The 14,814-nt window shown below is 38.3% G+C and overlaps 1 protein-coding gene across 1 annotated transcript in view; it reads left to right on the plus strand.

Annotated features, from left to right (window-relative positions):
* Nucleotides 1-10,678, plus strand: part of LOC110453500 (fibropellin-1-like) — a 12,077-nt gene extending 1,399 nt beyond the window's left edge. The window contains exons 2-8 of the mRNA XM_021502458.1: nt 90-222; nt 600-757; nt 1,831-2,024; nt 2,746-3,144; nt 3,583-5,109; nt 6,518-6,674; nt 9,666-10,678. Coding sequence (XP_021358133.1) covers nt 90-222; nt 600-757; nt 1,831-2,024; nt 2,746-3,144; nt 3,583-5,109; nt 6,518-6,674; nt 9,666-9,771 — 2,674 coding nt within the window. The 3' untranslated portion in view covers nt 9,772-10,678. The remainder of the gene's footprint in view (nt 1-89; nt 223-599; nt 758-1,830; nt 2,025-2,745; nt 3,145-3,582; nt 5,110-6,517; nt 6,675-9,665) is intronic.
* Nucleotides 10,679-14,814: the final 4,136 nt, after the last annotated feature.

Below are 14,814 nucleotides of genomic sequence, written 5' to 3' on the forward strand. Positions count from 1 at the left end.
CCCCCCCCCCCTTCCGGTGTGTCTTGATATACTTCTGCCATTGTACGTAGCCTATTTCCTATATCTACAGTTTTGTTTTATTATTTCAGAGATACCACTTCCAGTAATTGTGTGAAGAGATTTACAAGTAATGTCATTCCCGGGGGATTTGGTCAAACCCAATTTGGTTCACCCATCGGAAACTTGTCTAACCCTGTCGTCATCCACATTCCAACATGGACTGTAAGTTCACGGAGTCTACGCCATTGTAAATAACAGACGACATCTTAAGATTCTAACTGAAAAATAAAGGGGAACGTTTTCCCTCCTTATACTTTAAACGGCCCATTTCTTTCATATTAAAATATGACAACATAGTTTAAACGTTATTGCGACATATTCATCGATTTTATCGACATCTTCTCAGATTATGTCGACAGCTTTTACAAATTATGTCGACAAAGGTAACTTGTAAGTCAAAAGTCAATGGTAGAAATATACCACCGTACTTATCCTTGTAAATTGGTATTTGTCTTGATCAGCCTCGTTCCTGTACCTGGTCAATGTAACAGCCTCATTATCATTTAGCCCTCTGAATAACAGTCTCGATTTTTGAACAGCCTCGTTCCAGGTATCGTGTCACTGCCTACCAAGACCGTAACTATCACAACATCATCAGCCAGATAGTGGTTCAACCTAACTCCAAGGATATTGCTCCTGATGAATTACACGCAGCAAATCATCATGCTGCTATGATGTATTACCGTACGGGAGCTACGTGAGTCCATTGTGTACTAGTTTACACGAAGTGTAGTATCTCTGTTCAGAAACAAATTGGACACCATGAGGCATAACGGCAAATCTTTTCCCTTTAATGGATTGTTGTTTCCGTAAAAAAGGCAAATTAACATATTAGGGTATACAAGCAGTCAAGATAAGTTAATGTAAGCTTGTTTTTTTTCGACTGGAATGTTTAGGTTGAACTTCTGTCATAATTTCACAATTTTTGTTTGAAAAAGCAGAACAAGGTATGCATTAACTATATGTTTTTCTCTCCTTCTTCTATGGTTTTATATATAAGTTACGGGAAAAGCTTTAAAATTGCTTAACGTTTGAAAGCTATCAAACATTAACCATTTAAAACCTCTGTTGAAAGTTTTGGTAGCCTAGCTAAGCTGCCGCGGCGTCCGTCTTACATTGTAACGTTTCACTTTCAAAGATTACTAGTCTAGAACAGCTAAACGGATTTTGACTCAATCGAGAGGATCGTCCCTTGGTGAAGGAAATGCAGTGTTGTACAAAAAAGGGATGACTCGCTGAGACAAATTTAGTATTATCTATTCCACCAGATCAGCTTTATCATATTGTCGTAAAAATGTCCCAGTCATTTGCCGTTGCTAAATGATATTATCTTCATAATCATTCAGATAATGTAAGACGGATGAACAATAAAGGTTTGATTGTCCTCTTGTGATGCTAAATAGAGGTTTACGGTAAATTGAAGGGAGACTACTTTATATCAATTATGCTGTAACTTTTAAGGGTATTATTCGTTTTCTCATATTTGTTATTCATTATATTGTTGCAAAACTGAAAGGATTTCAGTATTCTGCATGGTACTATGTTTTCTGGTGGTATTCTTTGAAATCCAAACACGTAGGTTACACTTGTATGTGAGAAGTATATTCATCCAACTTTCTCGTGTTTTTTCGTAAAAAAAACATGCACATTGATTATGGTGTTGCTGTTTTTTGACGTTTTTTTGACACTTGCCGAAAACGACAGATAACGCCCTAATAGGAAATAAAACAGTCTCTCTCTATTTCTTGAAATTAAAATTTGAATTCGCAGCATATCAACAGACTACAAGATATTCCAGTGCCAAGCTGACCATTCACTTCACCAAACGTGCAACGCCCAGGGTCACGTGGTTTGTATGGATCCCTACTACGGCACGGACTGCTCCCAACAGTGTTCCATACTGCCAGCCAACGGTGCCTTACGAGGAACCTGTATCCAAGGAGTCGGTCCAATATGTCAGAGAGGTACCGAAAGATAGTTTCCCATTATTTTCTGTGTTTTTATGTGAATAACTATGCTTTTTGTTAGAAATGAAGCTAGAATGTGTTCGCCCTCGAACATCACAACCCTGGTTCGCACTCCCTGTCACCACAGGGAGGGCCACGGACACCATTTGTAACAGGAAAGAGAATAGTGTGCTTCCATCGGGGATCGAACCCTCGATCTCCAGGTTCCTAGTCGGACGCTCTACCACTGAGCTAAAGGGAACTTTCCCCTAGCTCGAATCTAGAAGGCTACCTTAATCCTATGTACAATTATAATCTGCCACAGATATATGGGATAATCCTACCATGGTCGAATACGTCTCGAAATTCCATCTCGATACGTTGTAAGTTATAACATGTGACACTTTTGAAAGGTACAACATCAGAAATGTAATAACAGCACCAACGAAATATGAAATTATGAATCATCATTGTAAACTAACCGCTGGGAGATATATTTGCCATAAAACGCAGGTGTAGCTAAATAGAGGACACAAAAGCAAATCCCTAATTCTGCAGAGGTTTCCCACATTATTTGCCTCTTATGATAAAGGCAGTGGGTAACAGCAGGTATATTCAGGTCCCCGACCTGTAGGGATGGACATGAATGGACATCTAAAATACACAAAAAATGTTGTCCTATTTTAAAGGAAATCTGCGATGTAGATATTACTTTATTGACCTGTCTATTTGTTTCCAGGTTGGAGTGGTCCACATTGCACAATACCTGATGTATGTTCAAACAATCAGTGTCAAAATGGCGGTCACTGTTTGAACGATCCCAGCGTTCCGGTGTACGGATTCCGGTGCGCGTGTCCACAAGCATGGACCGGTCAGTTTTGTGACCAGATAGACTCTTGCGCTTACCACTCCTGCAATAATGGAAATTGTACAAACGACAACACGCATGTTCATGGTTACCGTTGCAATTGTCTTGGTGGATGGACTGGTGACGTTTGTGACGTCGACGTAAACGAATGTCTATTTCCAGGAGCTTGTTCCGATCGTGGCACGTGCCACAATTTGGCGGGAACATTCTCATGCTCGTGTGAAGCTGGATGGTCGGGTAAAGCCTGCGACACAAGTCTCTGTTCTACAGGTAAATAAAAAGATAATGATGACGGTTGTACTTTTTACACGGACCTGTACGGATTGAATCACTGGAGAGTAAGTTAGTCGAGCGTTCGTTCAGATTTCTGATGTTTGAGGTGCAAATTCCGGTCTGACCCGCTTTGCAATGTCTTAATATTTCTTATTCTGTTTTATTATGTCACGATTTAGTCTGAACAATTTTTAAAAGCTTATCTTCAATCATATTTTCAATCCTACATCTTTAATGTTCAGAAAACGGTCTATCTTTCTCTTGATAATTATTTCTTGCTTATTGACGACTTCCACCCAACCCCCTAAGTAAGTTGCCAGTAAACGTTATTCTTGACTACAATACAAGCATTGAGATCATAGTGCATTACTTACGTCATTTAAAGCCAATCACATAAAGACTTAAATTGCGATAATAGTTTTGTTGTTGTTAAAGGTTACATTGGAGCAAACTGTACCACCATTACCAGTTGTGAAAATAACGGGTTCAAAGTTCTGTCGGCGACCGGGATAATATGCCAGTGTCCGTACGGATGGATGGGAGCTAGGTGTGAAATAGACGAGGACGAGTGTGCCGACCCCAGTACATGCCAGAACAACGCCACGTGCATAAATCGACCAGGATCGTTCATTTGCGCATGTCAGACTGGTTGGAAGGGGCACCACTGTGAAGCGGATATAGATGAATGCGTGGCGAACCCTTGTATGCATGGGACTTGTAATAACAGTCAAGGAAGCTACCAGTGCATATGTGAAAAGGGTTGGATAGGAACACAGTGTGAAACAGACATTGACGAATGTGAGCACACGGTTTGTCAAAATAACGGCACGTGCATCAATTTTGAGGGGAATTTTCACTGTAAGTGCCCGGATGGTTATGGCGGCGGGCTTTGTGAGTACGATATTGATGAGTGTGCTAACGTTACCTGTTTAAACTACGGCGTCTGTTCGGACCTTGTGAACGATTTTGTGTGTAAGTGCTCCCTTGGTTTCACGGGTCAGCTATGTGAGACTGACATAAATGAATGCGCGAGCAATCCATGTGTCCATGGCAACTGCTCCGACGAAGTGGCGAAGTATAACTGTCGGTGTAAACAGGGATGGAGCGGTACGAATTGTGATAAGGATGTCGACGAATGTGACTTTTCCCCATGCGAAAACGGAGCAAATTGTACCAATAACCCTGGAAGCTATCAATGCGCGTGCGTTGTGGGATTCGTTGGTACACAATGCGAAATCAACATTGATGATTGTTCCAGCTCTCCCTGCATGAATAATGGTACGTGCGTTGACTCGGTCAATGATTACAGCTGTGTTTGTTACGGTCAGTTTACCGGAAAACGTTGTGACGTATACAATTTCTGTGCATACAGTCCGTGCGATCACGGCCAGTGTGTGGTTACAGACAACACCCCGAACTGTCTGTGTGACGCAGGCTGGGAAGGCGTGGCCTGTCACTACGATATCGACGAGTGTGCGCAATCATCACCTTGCACAAACGGAACGACATGCGTCAATACACCCGGACGTTACGAATGCGATTCCTGTAACAACACAATGTGTGGTATCAATGGCACGTGCTCAATGTTGAATAATGTCCCGACATGCACCTGTGGATATGGATGGACAGGCCCCTACTGTTCCCAGGAGGATTTCTGTATCGGCAATCCGTGCAGCAGCCATCTTGAATGCGTCAACACTTTTGATGGATACACGTGTCACCATTACCATGGTAAAGACCTATGTGACGCCATGCCGTGTGAAAATGGTGGGTCATGTGAGTTTCATTCGCGCTACACTCCTCCCAGCTTCGAGTGCCACTGTGCTAACGGATGGACGGGGTCCACGTGTGCCACTGACATAGATGAATGTGTTTCCAAACCCTGTGCTGCTGACCATGTATGCGTAAATACAGCTGGAGGATTTGCATGCGTGAAACATACTGTTAAACGTTCGAGTTCGGGTTTGTATATTCACACTGATATATATCTATAGTATAGAACACTAAATGACGTCGAAAGGGTGAACAATATAAAGTCGAATTTTCGGAGCAGCGCGCTCTTTTTCCAAGACAATACAAGAACAAGACAAAGGCTAGCTATACATTACAAAATATATATATATATCAAAATATGAAGAAAGCGTTTTTCGCAAAGTAACGTAAGTATTTTCACCACGGATGAATCCCGGAAATGCCTACGAAAAAAATGGACGAGTCGTCCAAAAAACAAAGCTCGTTCTTGGATACAAGTAAAGGTTGAGGAAGTATTAATGAATTGTTTTAAAGTTGAGATTGAGATTAATATGATTACGAATAGGTGGTCAGTGGTGCAATAATCAGTCCAACGAATTACCCTCCGAAACTTCGACGATATTTTGTCCGCACTATCGACATCTTTTAGTGTTCTGTTACTGTATTCCTAATGATGCCGATCCAGTGTTATTCTGAAATTTACCATCGATAATGCTGTGGCAAAATCTATCTATATATATACTTTAAATAAGTTTATTCGGCATGGCTTGATGATATATATCGTTTTGGTAGTGATGTTTCACTGATGAATATAAAAAAAAAATGATCATAATTTGCTACTTTTGGAAATCTTGTTCACTGACGATGCACATTATCATAATCTTTTACCAGTCATAACGCCAACGACGCGTGTTTGAACAGTTAAGCGTTGGATTTGTGTATGATTATTATTTTCTCTTTCAATGTTTCATTTCATTTCACAGTGTCAATTTACATACTGATTATTACATATTGTTCCGGACTGAACTTTCTTCTGGGTTCCCTTTTAAAAGAAGCTTTCGATGTGATACTGATCTAGGGCTATTGGATTTGCTTAAAGAAAAACGGAAGAAATATTAGCGGAAGTAGTTTAAGAATTGTGGGTAGCTTGGTACTGGTCTCCCACACAGACGACATTGGTTCAGCCCCCCGTACTAGCGGGGACTTGTAAGGGATCTCATTCTCGACGGCAAACTCAACGAAGCTCTTAACGAGAACAGGATGTGTCTTAATATTCGTAAATGGCAAATCTGTAGAGGAATAAAACGCTACAAATAGTAAGAGTAGGATAAGGCCGACACAGAGGGAATTTAATTAATATAGCCGACAAGACTGACCTTCAGCTGTGTTAATTACAGAATTATAGAATTGTAAACTACAAATATTTCAAAAACAATTTCACAACATGTTTGTCATTGCAATTAACTTTGACAAACGTTTATGGACTGATATTGTAGTGTAATGAGGTCATAACGACTTGATAATCTTACAATTTAGGTATTGTTGAAAGTCAACACCATGTCAAATGCGAGTCTTTTTATAGACACTCAGGTTAATAGGAATACGTCTTCATTGACAGAGAGGGATTCTGGGACTGTGATGTTGGAAGTAGACCACGTCATACAGAAACCTGACGTCACTGACCTCCGTGACCTTCTCACGTCCTTGATCTGTGGAAACGGATGTGGATCCAAACATTGCTCTGTGGATATCAGTAGTTATACTGTCCAGTTCAGGTACGTATCGGTCACTCAGAATACATGTCACGGTTTTATATTGGTCAGGTCTCATATAGTTATACTGTCCAGTCCAGGTACGTACGGTCACTCAGAAAACATGTCACGGTTTTATATTGTTCAGGTCTCGTAGTTATACTGTCCAGTCTAGGTACGTATTGGTCACACATACTGTCCAGTCCAGGAACGTATTGGTCACTCAGAATACATGTCACAGTTTTATATTGGTCAGGGCTCGTATAGTTATACTGTCCAGTCCAGGTACGTATTGGTCACACATACTCTCCAGTCTAGGTACGTATTGGTCACTCAGAATACATGTCACGGTTTTATATTGTTCAGGTCTCGTAGTTATACTGTCCAGTCTAGGTACGTATTGGTCACTCAGAAAACATGTCACGGTTTTATATTGTTCAGGTCTCGTAGTTATACTGTCCAGTCTAGGTACGTATTGGTCACTCAGAAAACATGTCACGGTTTTATATTGTTCAGGTCTCGTAGTTATACTGTCCAGTCTAGGTACGTATTGGTCACACATACTGTCCAGTCCAGGAACGTATTGGTCACTCAGAATACATGTCACAGTTTTATATTGGTCAGGTCTCGTAGTTACACTGTCCAGTCCAGGTACGTATTGGTCACTCAGAATTCATGTCACGGTTTTATATTGGTCAGGTCTCGTAGTTATACTGCCCAGTTCAGGTACGTATTGGTCACACATACTGTCCAGTCTAGGTACGTATTGGTCACTCAGAAAACATGTCACGGTTTTATATTGGTCAGGTCTCGTAGTTACACTGTCCAGTCCAGGTACGTATTGGTCACTCAGAATTCATGTCACGGTTTTATATTGGTCAGGTCTCGTATAGTTATGCTGTCCAGTCAAGGTACGTGTCGGTCACTCAGAATACATGTCACGGTTTTATATTGTTCAGGTCTCGTAGTTATACTGTCCAGTCTAGGTACGTATTGGTCACTCAGAATACATGTCACAGTTTTATATTGGTCAGGTCTCATAGTTATACTGTCCAGTCCAGGTACGTACGGTCACTCAGAAAACATGTCACGGTTTTATATTGGTCAGGTCTCGTATAGTTATGCTGTCCAGTCAAGGTACGTGTCGGTCACTCAGAATACATGTCACGGTTTTATATTGTTCAGGTCTCGTAGTTATACTGTCCAGTCTAGGTACGTATTGGTCACACATACTGTCCAGTCCAGGTAAGTATTGGTCACTCAGAATACATGTCACGGTTTTATATTGTTCAGGTCTCGTAGTTATACTGTTCAGTCCAGGTACGTATTGGTCACTCAGAATACATGTCACAGTTTTATATTGGTCAGGTCTCGTAGTTATACTGTCCAGTTCAGGTACGTATTGGTCACACATACTGTCCAGTCCAGGTACGTATTGGTCACTCAGAATACATGTCACGGTTTTATATTGGTCAGGTCTCATAGTTATACTGTCCAGTCCAGGTACGTATTGGTCACTCAGAATACATGTCACGGGTTTATATTGGTCAGGTCTCGTAGTTACACTGTTCAGTCCAGGTACGTATTGGTCACACATACTGTCCAGTCCAGGTACGTATTGGTCACTCAGAATACATGTCACGGTTTTATATTGCTCATTATGTAAGTCATTATACGGGTAAATGATGTCTTAGTTTTAATAAATTTCATGTCTAGTTTACGTATTTACCGATGAAAAAAGCTCATTCTGTACACCACGTTCATTTTGCATTGTACTCAACTGTCAACAGATAAACTTACCACAGGGATTCATTATAAAATACATGTACACTGTATATGCAATATAAAGTATAATTTCATCGACACACCATTGTGCAACATTAGCTGTCTCTTTGAATACACGTTAGCAATAACTGATAAGAAAGTATTTCATTTCACAAATAGTTTGTAACTACGTTTCCAAAACACATCTAGAGCTACGCTGTAGGTGTGTTACACAGGTGAACTTCCTGTTCGACGACTCGATAGGTATTTCTCTCGTATCCGGTCATGTAAGATAACGCTGGCCACGTAAGATAAACATGCTTGCTGAGTCTATCTTACATGGGCGTGACGTCACAATGGCTCAACAATGACGTGACGTCACAAATTTGGAAAACACTAATACCGCAATACGGAAAAGGCAACGTGATTGAAATTAAAACCTTTTACGATATATTAATCGTACGCGTTAGAAAGATTATTTTTCTGCGCCAACTCTGTTTGCAATATGGGGTATGTTAATTTTCCCTGATTAATTCGTTTTCGTCAAAAAAGCTCAGGGGAAAAATTGATATTTTCAAAGTGGTAGCCAGCTGTCTAAACGCATTTCCATGGTTTCTGAGCTTATTCTGGTAGTTGGAATGAGAGAAAAATACTCTTTCGTGCCCAAGGGTGTAGGGCAGGGAAATTCCACCCTCGGGATTTTTAAATTTGGCAAAACCCTTGCCAAAGCCTCGGGTTTTACCAAATTTGAAAACCCCTCGGGTGGAATTTCCCTATCCTACACCCCTGGACATGAAAGAGTCTTATAATCACCGGCTTTCCCATAAGCTGAGACTGACCATGCTCACTGGACGTTGGCTTCAGGTCATGTCAGTATCAACCACATAAACTTTCTATAGGAGGTAAACATTTGCAGTATCGACTAGATTTTCATGTTGTCATTTGACTGAAGGGGACAAATCTGAGTTCGAGGAATACGGGGTATTCGAGTAATGGCAGTTCGAGTAATCTGAGGTACATTTATAAAGAATGTATACGAACATGGTCGGGACCAAGCGAAATGTTCGAGGAACATTGGGTATTCGAGAAATGCGAGTTGAGTAATTGGGGTTTACTGTACGTCTTAAAAAATTGACATCCTCGTAGATTCTTTTGCAAGGATATAGCAGTGTTTAATACTTGGAGACATATTCCCATCAATGTGTTCCACATTTTAATACTTTTATTTGATAGACCTGTTCCTGTTCATAGGTATGCGATGTCGACCTTGGGTATCACTGCCAGGTGTGGAAATGACGTCATTAATCACGAGACGCTGAATGACGTGCTTGGTAAAACATTCAAGATAATCAACTGACGCTGTTAAAAGAACAACGAAATCCGTGCTTATTTCACTTACAGAAAATGTAATGTCAAAATAACATGACGAATACAAATATTTTTCTATACACATTACTTGATGTTTATGTTATTAAGATCAACAAATCATTTAATGCAATCCGATCAAAATAATAACTCGATGCATTTTATATAAAAAAATCCTGGTTTGAGTAGGCGAGCTGAGTTGATTCAATAGACGATTGTATCGAACCCTGTACCTGCTAAAATGAATACACGTACGTGCCTAGATACAAAATTTGTGTGTATAATGTATAGCACTTTTCATTCATTTTTTTTTTACTTTCCACTTTTTTCACTTAAGTTTTTATCTATGATACATTCTCTAGTCGTGGTCCTGATCTCTAGTTTTAAAAATCTTGAATTACCTTGGTTTAGCTAATCTAATTGTTGTCTCATATGGATGTTGAGTCAAATCAATGTCCAAAAGAATTTACTGTTTTTCATTTAAATATCAGAAGTGTACGGAATAAAATTCAGGATTTGATGGATTTGACCGAGTGTATGATGTTAGTTGCCTTACAGAAACCCATTAAGACGACCATGCTTTATCTGACAGTTTGCGTCTTGAAGGATTCCATAAACCACTGTGTTTAGACCGTAATTTTGCGGGATGTGGTATTCTTGTCTACGTCAATGGCAAACTTAAAATTAAGCGTCTAGGCGAGTTAGAATTTCGAGGGTGTGAGATTCTTTGGACTCAGATAGAATTCCAACACTCATCTATTATTATAGGTACTATTTACAGACCAGAAACACTCTAGTAATCCATTTTGGGATCATTTAAGTGAATCGACAGACAGAGCATTAGATATTTCTCCAAACTTGATTATGAATGGTGATTTAAATAAAGACATGTTAACTAGTCAACCCAGACACATTTTGTCAGAGTTACTATTAACCCATGGAGTTCGAAATGTAATACAAGAACCAACTGGGGTTTGTAATTCCGTCTTTGCGTATTGCAGAGTTATCTTCTCTTGGGGGCAGGTATTGATTGTTACGTCATTGGTTTGTGTGAGAAAATTACGTCGTTTTCTCAAAAATTGATGACGTTACTCTCACAAACAAGTGACGTAACAATCAATACCTGCTCCCAAGAGAAGATAACTCTGCAATACGCAAAGACGGAATACTAGCTCTTGTCTACTTGATCAGATTGTATTAACAGTCCCAATCACTTGCACCGAGGCCAAGTTTTAACTGTCGACAGAACTTTAAGTGATCACGATGGTAGTCTGGCGTCTATTGACATACCCTCTAATACGAAACCTGTGTATAAACGCAAAATATGGATAAATAAACATACAGATTTTATCATTTTTAATGATTTGATATCATATAATGACTGGTAAGGTTAATTGTCATATAGATGCAGTAGATGAAGCTTGTGATGGTTTTACTGAAACGTTTCTTAATTTTGCCAGTACATGTATACCAAGCAAAAAAGTAACAGTTAGACCAGATGGTAAGCCTGGACTGTTTATAAACAAAGGAGAAATATTGATATTAGAATCAGGTTACATAAAAAAGCTAGGTTATCTCGCAGGCCTGTCGATATTCTTAAATTTAAAAACGATACGCAATAGGGTCAATAATAGGGTCAATAATATGAAGAAGTATACTCGTCTGAACTTCTATAAAAATGTTGACGGTATCAATAATCAATGATCGTCTACTGATCCAAGATCTGATTGGAAGTTAACCAAACGTCTGATGAAATCGGCTGGAACATCTCAAGACATTCTGGCTATCGTACATCCTACAGAAGGAAATAATATAATTGAGGATGTTGAAAAATCTAATGTTCTAAATACCTACTTCTGTTCTGTTACTAATGTAGCTGATGATAATGTAGAAAATCCTATTGTTCAGGACAGAGAGTCGTCTGCATACTATAAAGATCTTTTACGTATATTGAAACTTGGAAAAACTCCAGAAAGTGACGGTATTAGCCATCAAATGCTCCGTTACACTACGGATACTGTTTGTAAACACTTAATGTTACTTTTTAATCTTTCACTTATAATTAGTAGTGCATTTTATGCCAAAGCTTGGAGACTTTCAAAGAGTATACCTCTTTATATAGATAGGAGTGGTAAACGTGACGCTTCAAATAGACAAATATCACTGTTATCTACTGCTGTGATAGCCAGAGGCTCGCAGATGCATGCGCGCACAAGCAAAAAAATATCTGATGTTTGTGCTATCATATACTATGTTAAGTGGTTAGGCGACATGATACACGTTTATACACTGTATCAATGATACACACCATTTATTATAAAAAATGAGAAATGAACACTATAGATTTGCTGATATTTTCTTCTCTTTGTTTCCTGTTCTTCATGTTTCAGATGCATGCATGCAAGTAATTATTCTGTAATATGTAACATGCGCAGTGGTTAAGAATGAATTAAGGAAAAGGCAAAGCTAATTAGCTGATAAGAGACATCGGTATCAACAAAAACATATAGACAAATCTGGGATGGTAGAAAAACAATTTTGTCAAGAAAAAAAAAAAAAAAGTTGGGGAAAATTGTTTAGAAAAGTGAAATAAGGAAGACATTTCATATCTTTATTTTCTTAGTTTTTAAGGGTATCCATGGGAATCATTCCCTTGTTTATATTTTATTATTTTGAGTTTTGATATGGATTTGTTGACACGTCGGTGTTCTAATTTGTTATTTTAACCCAATATTAAATTCATTAAGTCATTTATAAGCAAAGTTTTAGCCATCATACGAAGCAACAATCAGAAAAAAAATCTTTAAAAAATTAGGTTACTTATGGATACATTATTGCCAATAGTCAGTAATCCATAGGACAGGTTATATAGACAGGAGTCCATAAGACAAGTGATATAGACAGTAGTCAATAAGACAAGTGATATAGACAGTAGTCCATAAGACAAGTGATATAGATAGTAGCCATTCAACAAATGATACAGACTATAGTCCACAAGCCAAGTGATATAGACAGTAGTCAATAAGACAAGTGATATATACAATAGTCAATAAGACAAGTGATATAGACAGTAGTCAATAAGACAAGTGATATAGACAGTAGTCAATAAGACAAGCTATATAGACAGTTGTCCATTAGACAAGTGATATAGACAGTAGTCAATAAGACAAGTGATATAGGCAGTAGTCCTTAACACAAGTGATATATACTTTAGTCCACCAAACAGGTAATATAGACAGTATTCCACCAAACAGGTAATATAGACAGTAGTCCATCAAACAGGTAATATAGATAGTAGTCCACCAAATAAGATGTTGTCTCTTAGATATAAGCATACTGAGACAGCCTTGAGACAAGAGACAAGATGCAATCCGATAGATGTCTAAATATCTCTCTTTATGAAATTAGGCAATGTTTTTAATGATTGTTCATGTTGAATAATATCAAAGGCAGATTGTATACGTATTTTTGTTTTAAATATCTGTAGGTTTAAATGCTTTTTTACTCGAGTTTTTACATTTACAATTTTAACAGCATAAAACTAAAATGTTTTTTTTCTGAATATCCGAAGAATATTTGTTAAACACAAAACCATATGAATGATCGACTTGATTGCTCTAAATGATAACTGTTCAAGTAACAATTTTACCACAAGTTCATTCAGCTGATTAAATGATATAATGCAATATTTAAAGTCCAGATCTTCAAATGATAATCGTTGTGTTAGATTTTATCAATGTTGTTTATATATGGAAAGATAAATTAATATCCTAGCGGGTGTCTTTCCGTACCTTTAACCAGATCAAATCTGTATGGAAAAAATATTACACAATCTGTTACACTTTGACCAGATATGTAACTCACGTATAATGTACTACGACATTAATTCTGACCATCATCAGGATGGGGACCTTGGCCATCTTCTCCCACCTCATACTAGTTACCACGGTAAGTGAGCAGGGACGTTCATAGTTTCGTTTTCTTGTAATAGTGTGGGGACCATCTAGCGTTCTTTGCTTATTGCAGCAACTGTATAGGGAAGATAATTTAAAAGTAATGTGATGACTCTAGTTCTGCTGCATAAACTATACTTGATCCCTGTGTCGATAGTAGGGTATATAATGAGTGTAATGGAACAGTTTTGTTAGTTCCGAAGGATACTGTACGATTGAATCATAATTTTCTTTGTATTTATAATCGACAATTATTGTATCTACTGTTGCTTTGCTGAATATGATTATATGGATATCTCTGGTCCTTTGTATCATAACCTATCATACTTCCGGGAGGAATATATCCACCATTCTGTCTATTAAAACTGGTTTGATTAGCATGTTTTAATAACATTGTGCCTTAATCTCGATTTTTTTTAATTACTTTTATCCAATGTATAACTGTACACTCATTGTCATTTGGACAGTTTGAAATCAGAATGTATTAAATGAAAATATGGAAAAGCTACCGAACGTATCATTGTATATTATAATTCATGTCAGGTTTGGCTACCTTACTTCACAATTGAAGAAGAGAACAATAAAAAACCTTGTTTTAATGGAAACTAAGTACAAAACCCCTATTCTTAAAACGTGGATGCGGAGAATTACCTCATCACTGCGCATTTATACACTACAAAGGACATAGCACAGGGCGTACTTTGTTCACCTCCGCCGTGATATAGCCCTCGATATACAATGTAGTTTTGTAAAGCTAATATGAATCAACATGTGTTTTCCTGTTTGTGTCTTGATAAAGGAGCTGTTTGCTATGAAACCTTGACAATCTTTTATTGTATAATCTGTTTGAATTGCTTCCTTGCCCGATAGCCCGTTTTCAGTAGTGCGTATCATATTAACAACAATTCATAAGGGTACAGCGTATAATGGGATTTTACTATTGGTTTAGCCTTTTGACCCAATATTTATATAATAACAGTGTTAGAAAGATAAGTTAACAAATTATCAGATAAACGTTCACCAATAATTAAACTATCATATAATACGCTTGCACATCAACACTTACCATCACCGCGATGGGT

Source organism: Mizuhopecten yessoensis, unplaced genomic scaffold, assembly GCF_002113885.1.
Source record: "Mizuhopecten yessoensis strain PY_sf001 unplaced genomic scaffold, ASM211388v2 scaffold7365, whole genome shotgun sequence".
NCBI lineage: Eukaryota > Metazoa > Mollusca > Bivalvia > Pectinida > Pectinidae > Mizuhopecten > Mizuhopecten yessoensis.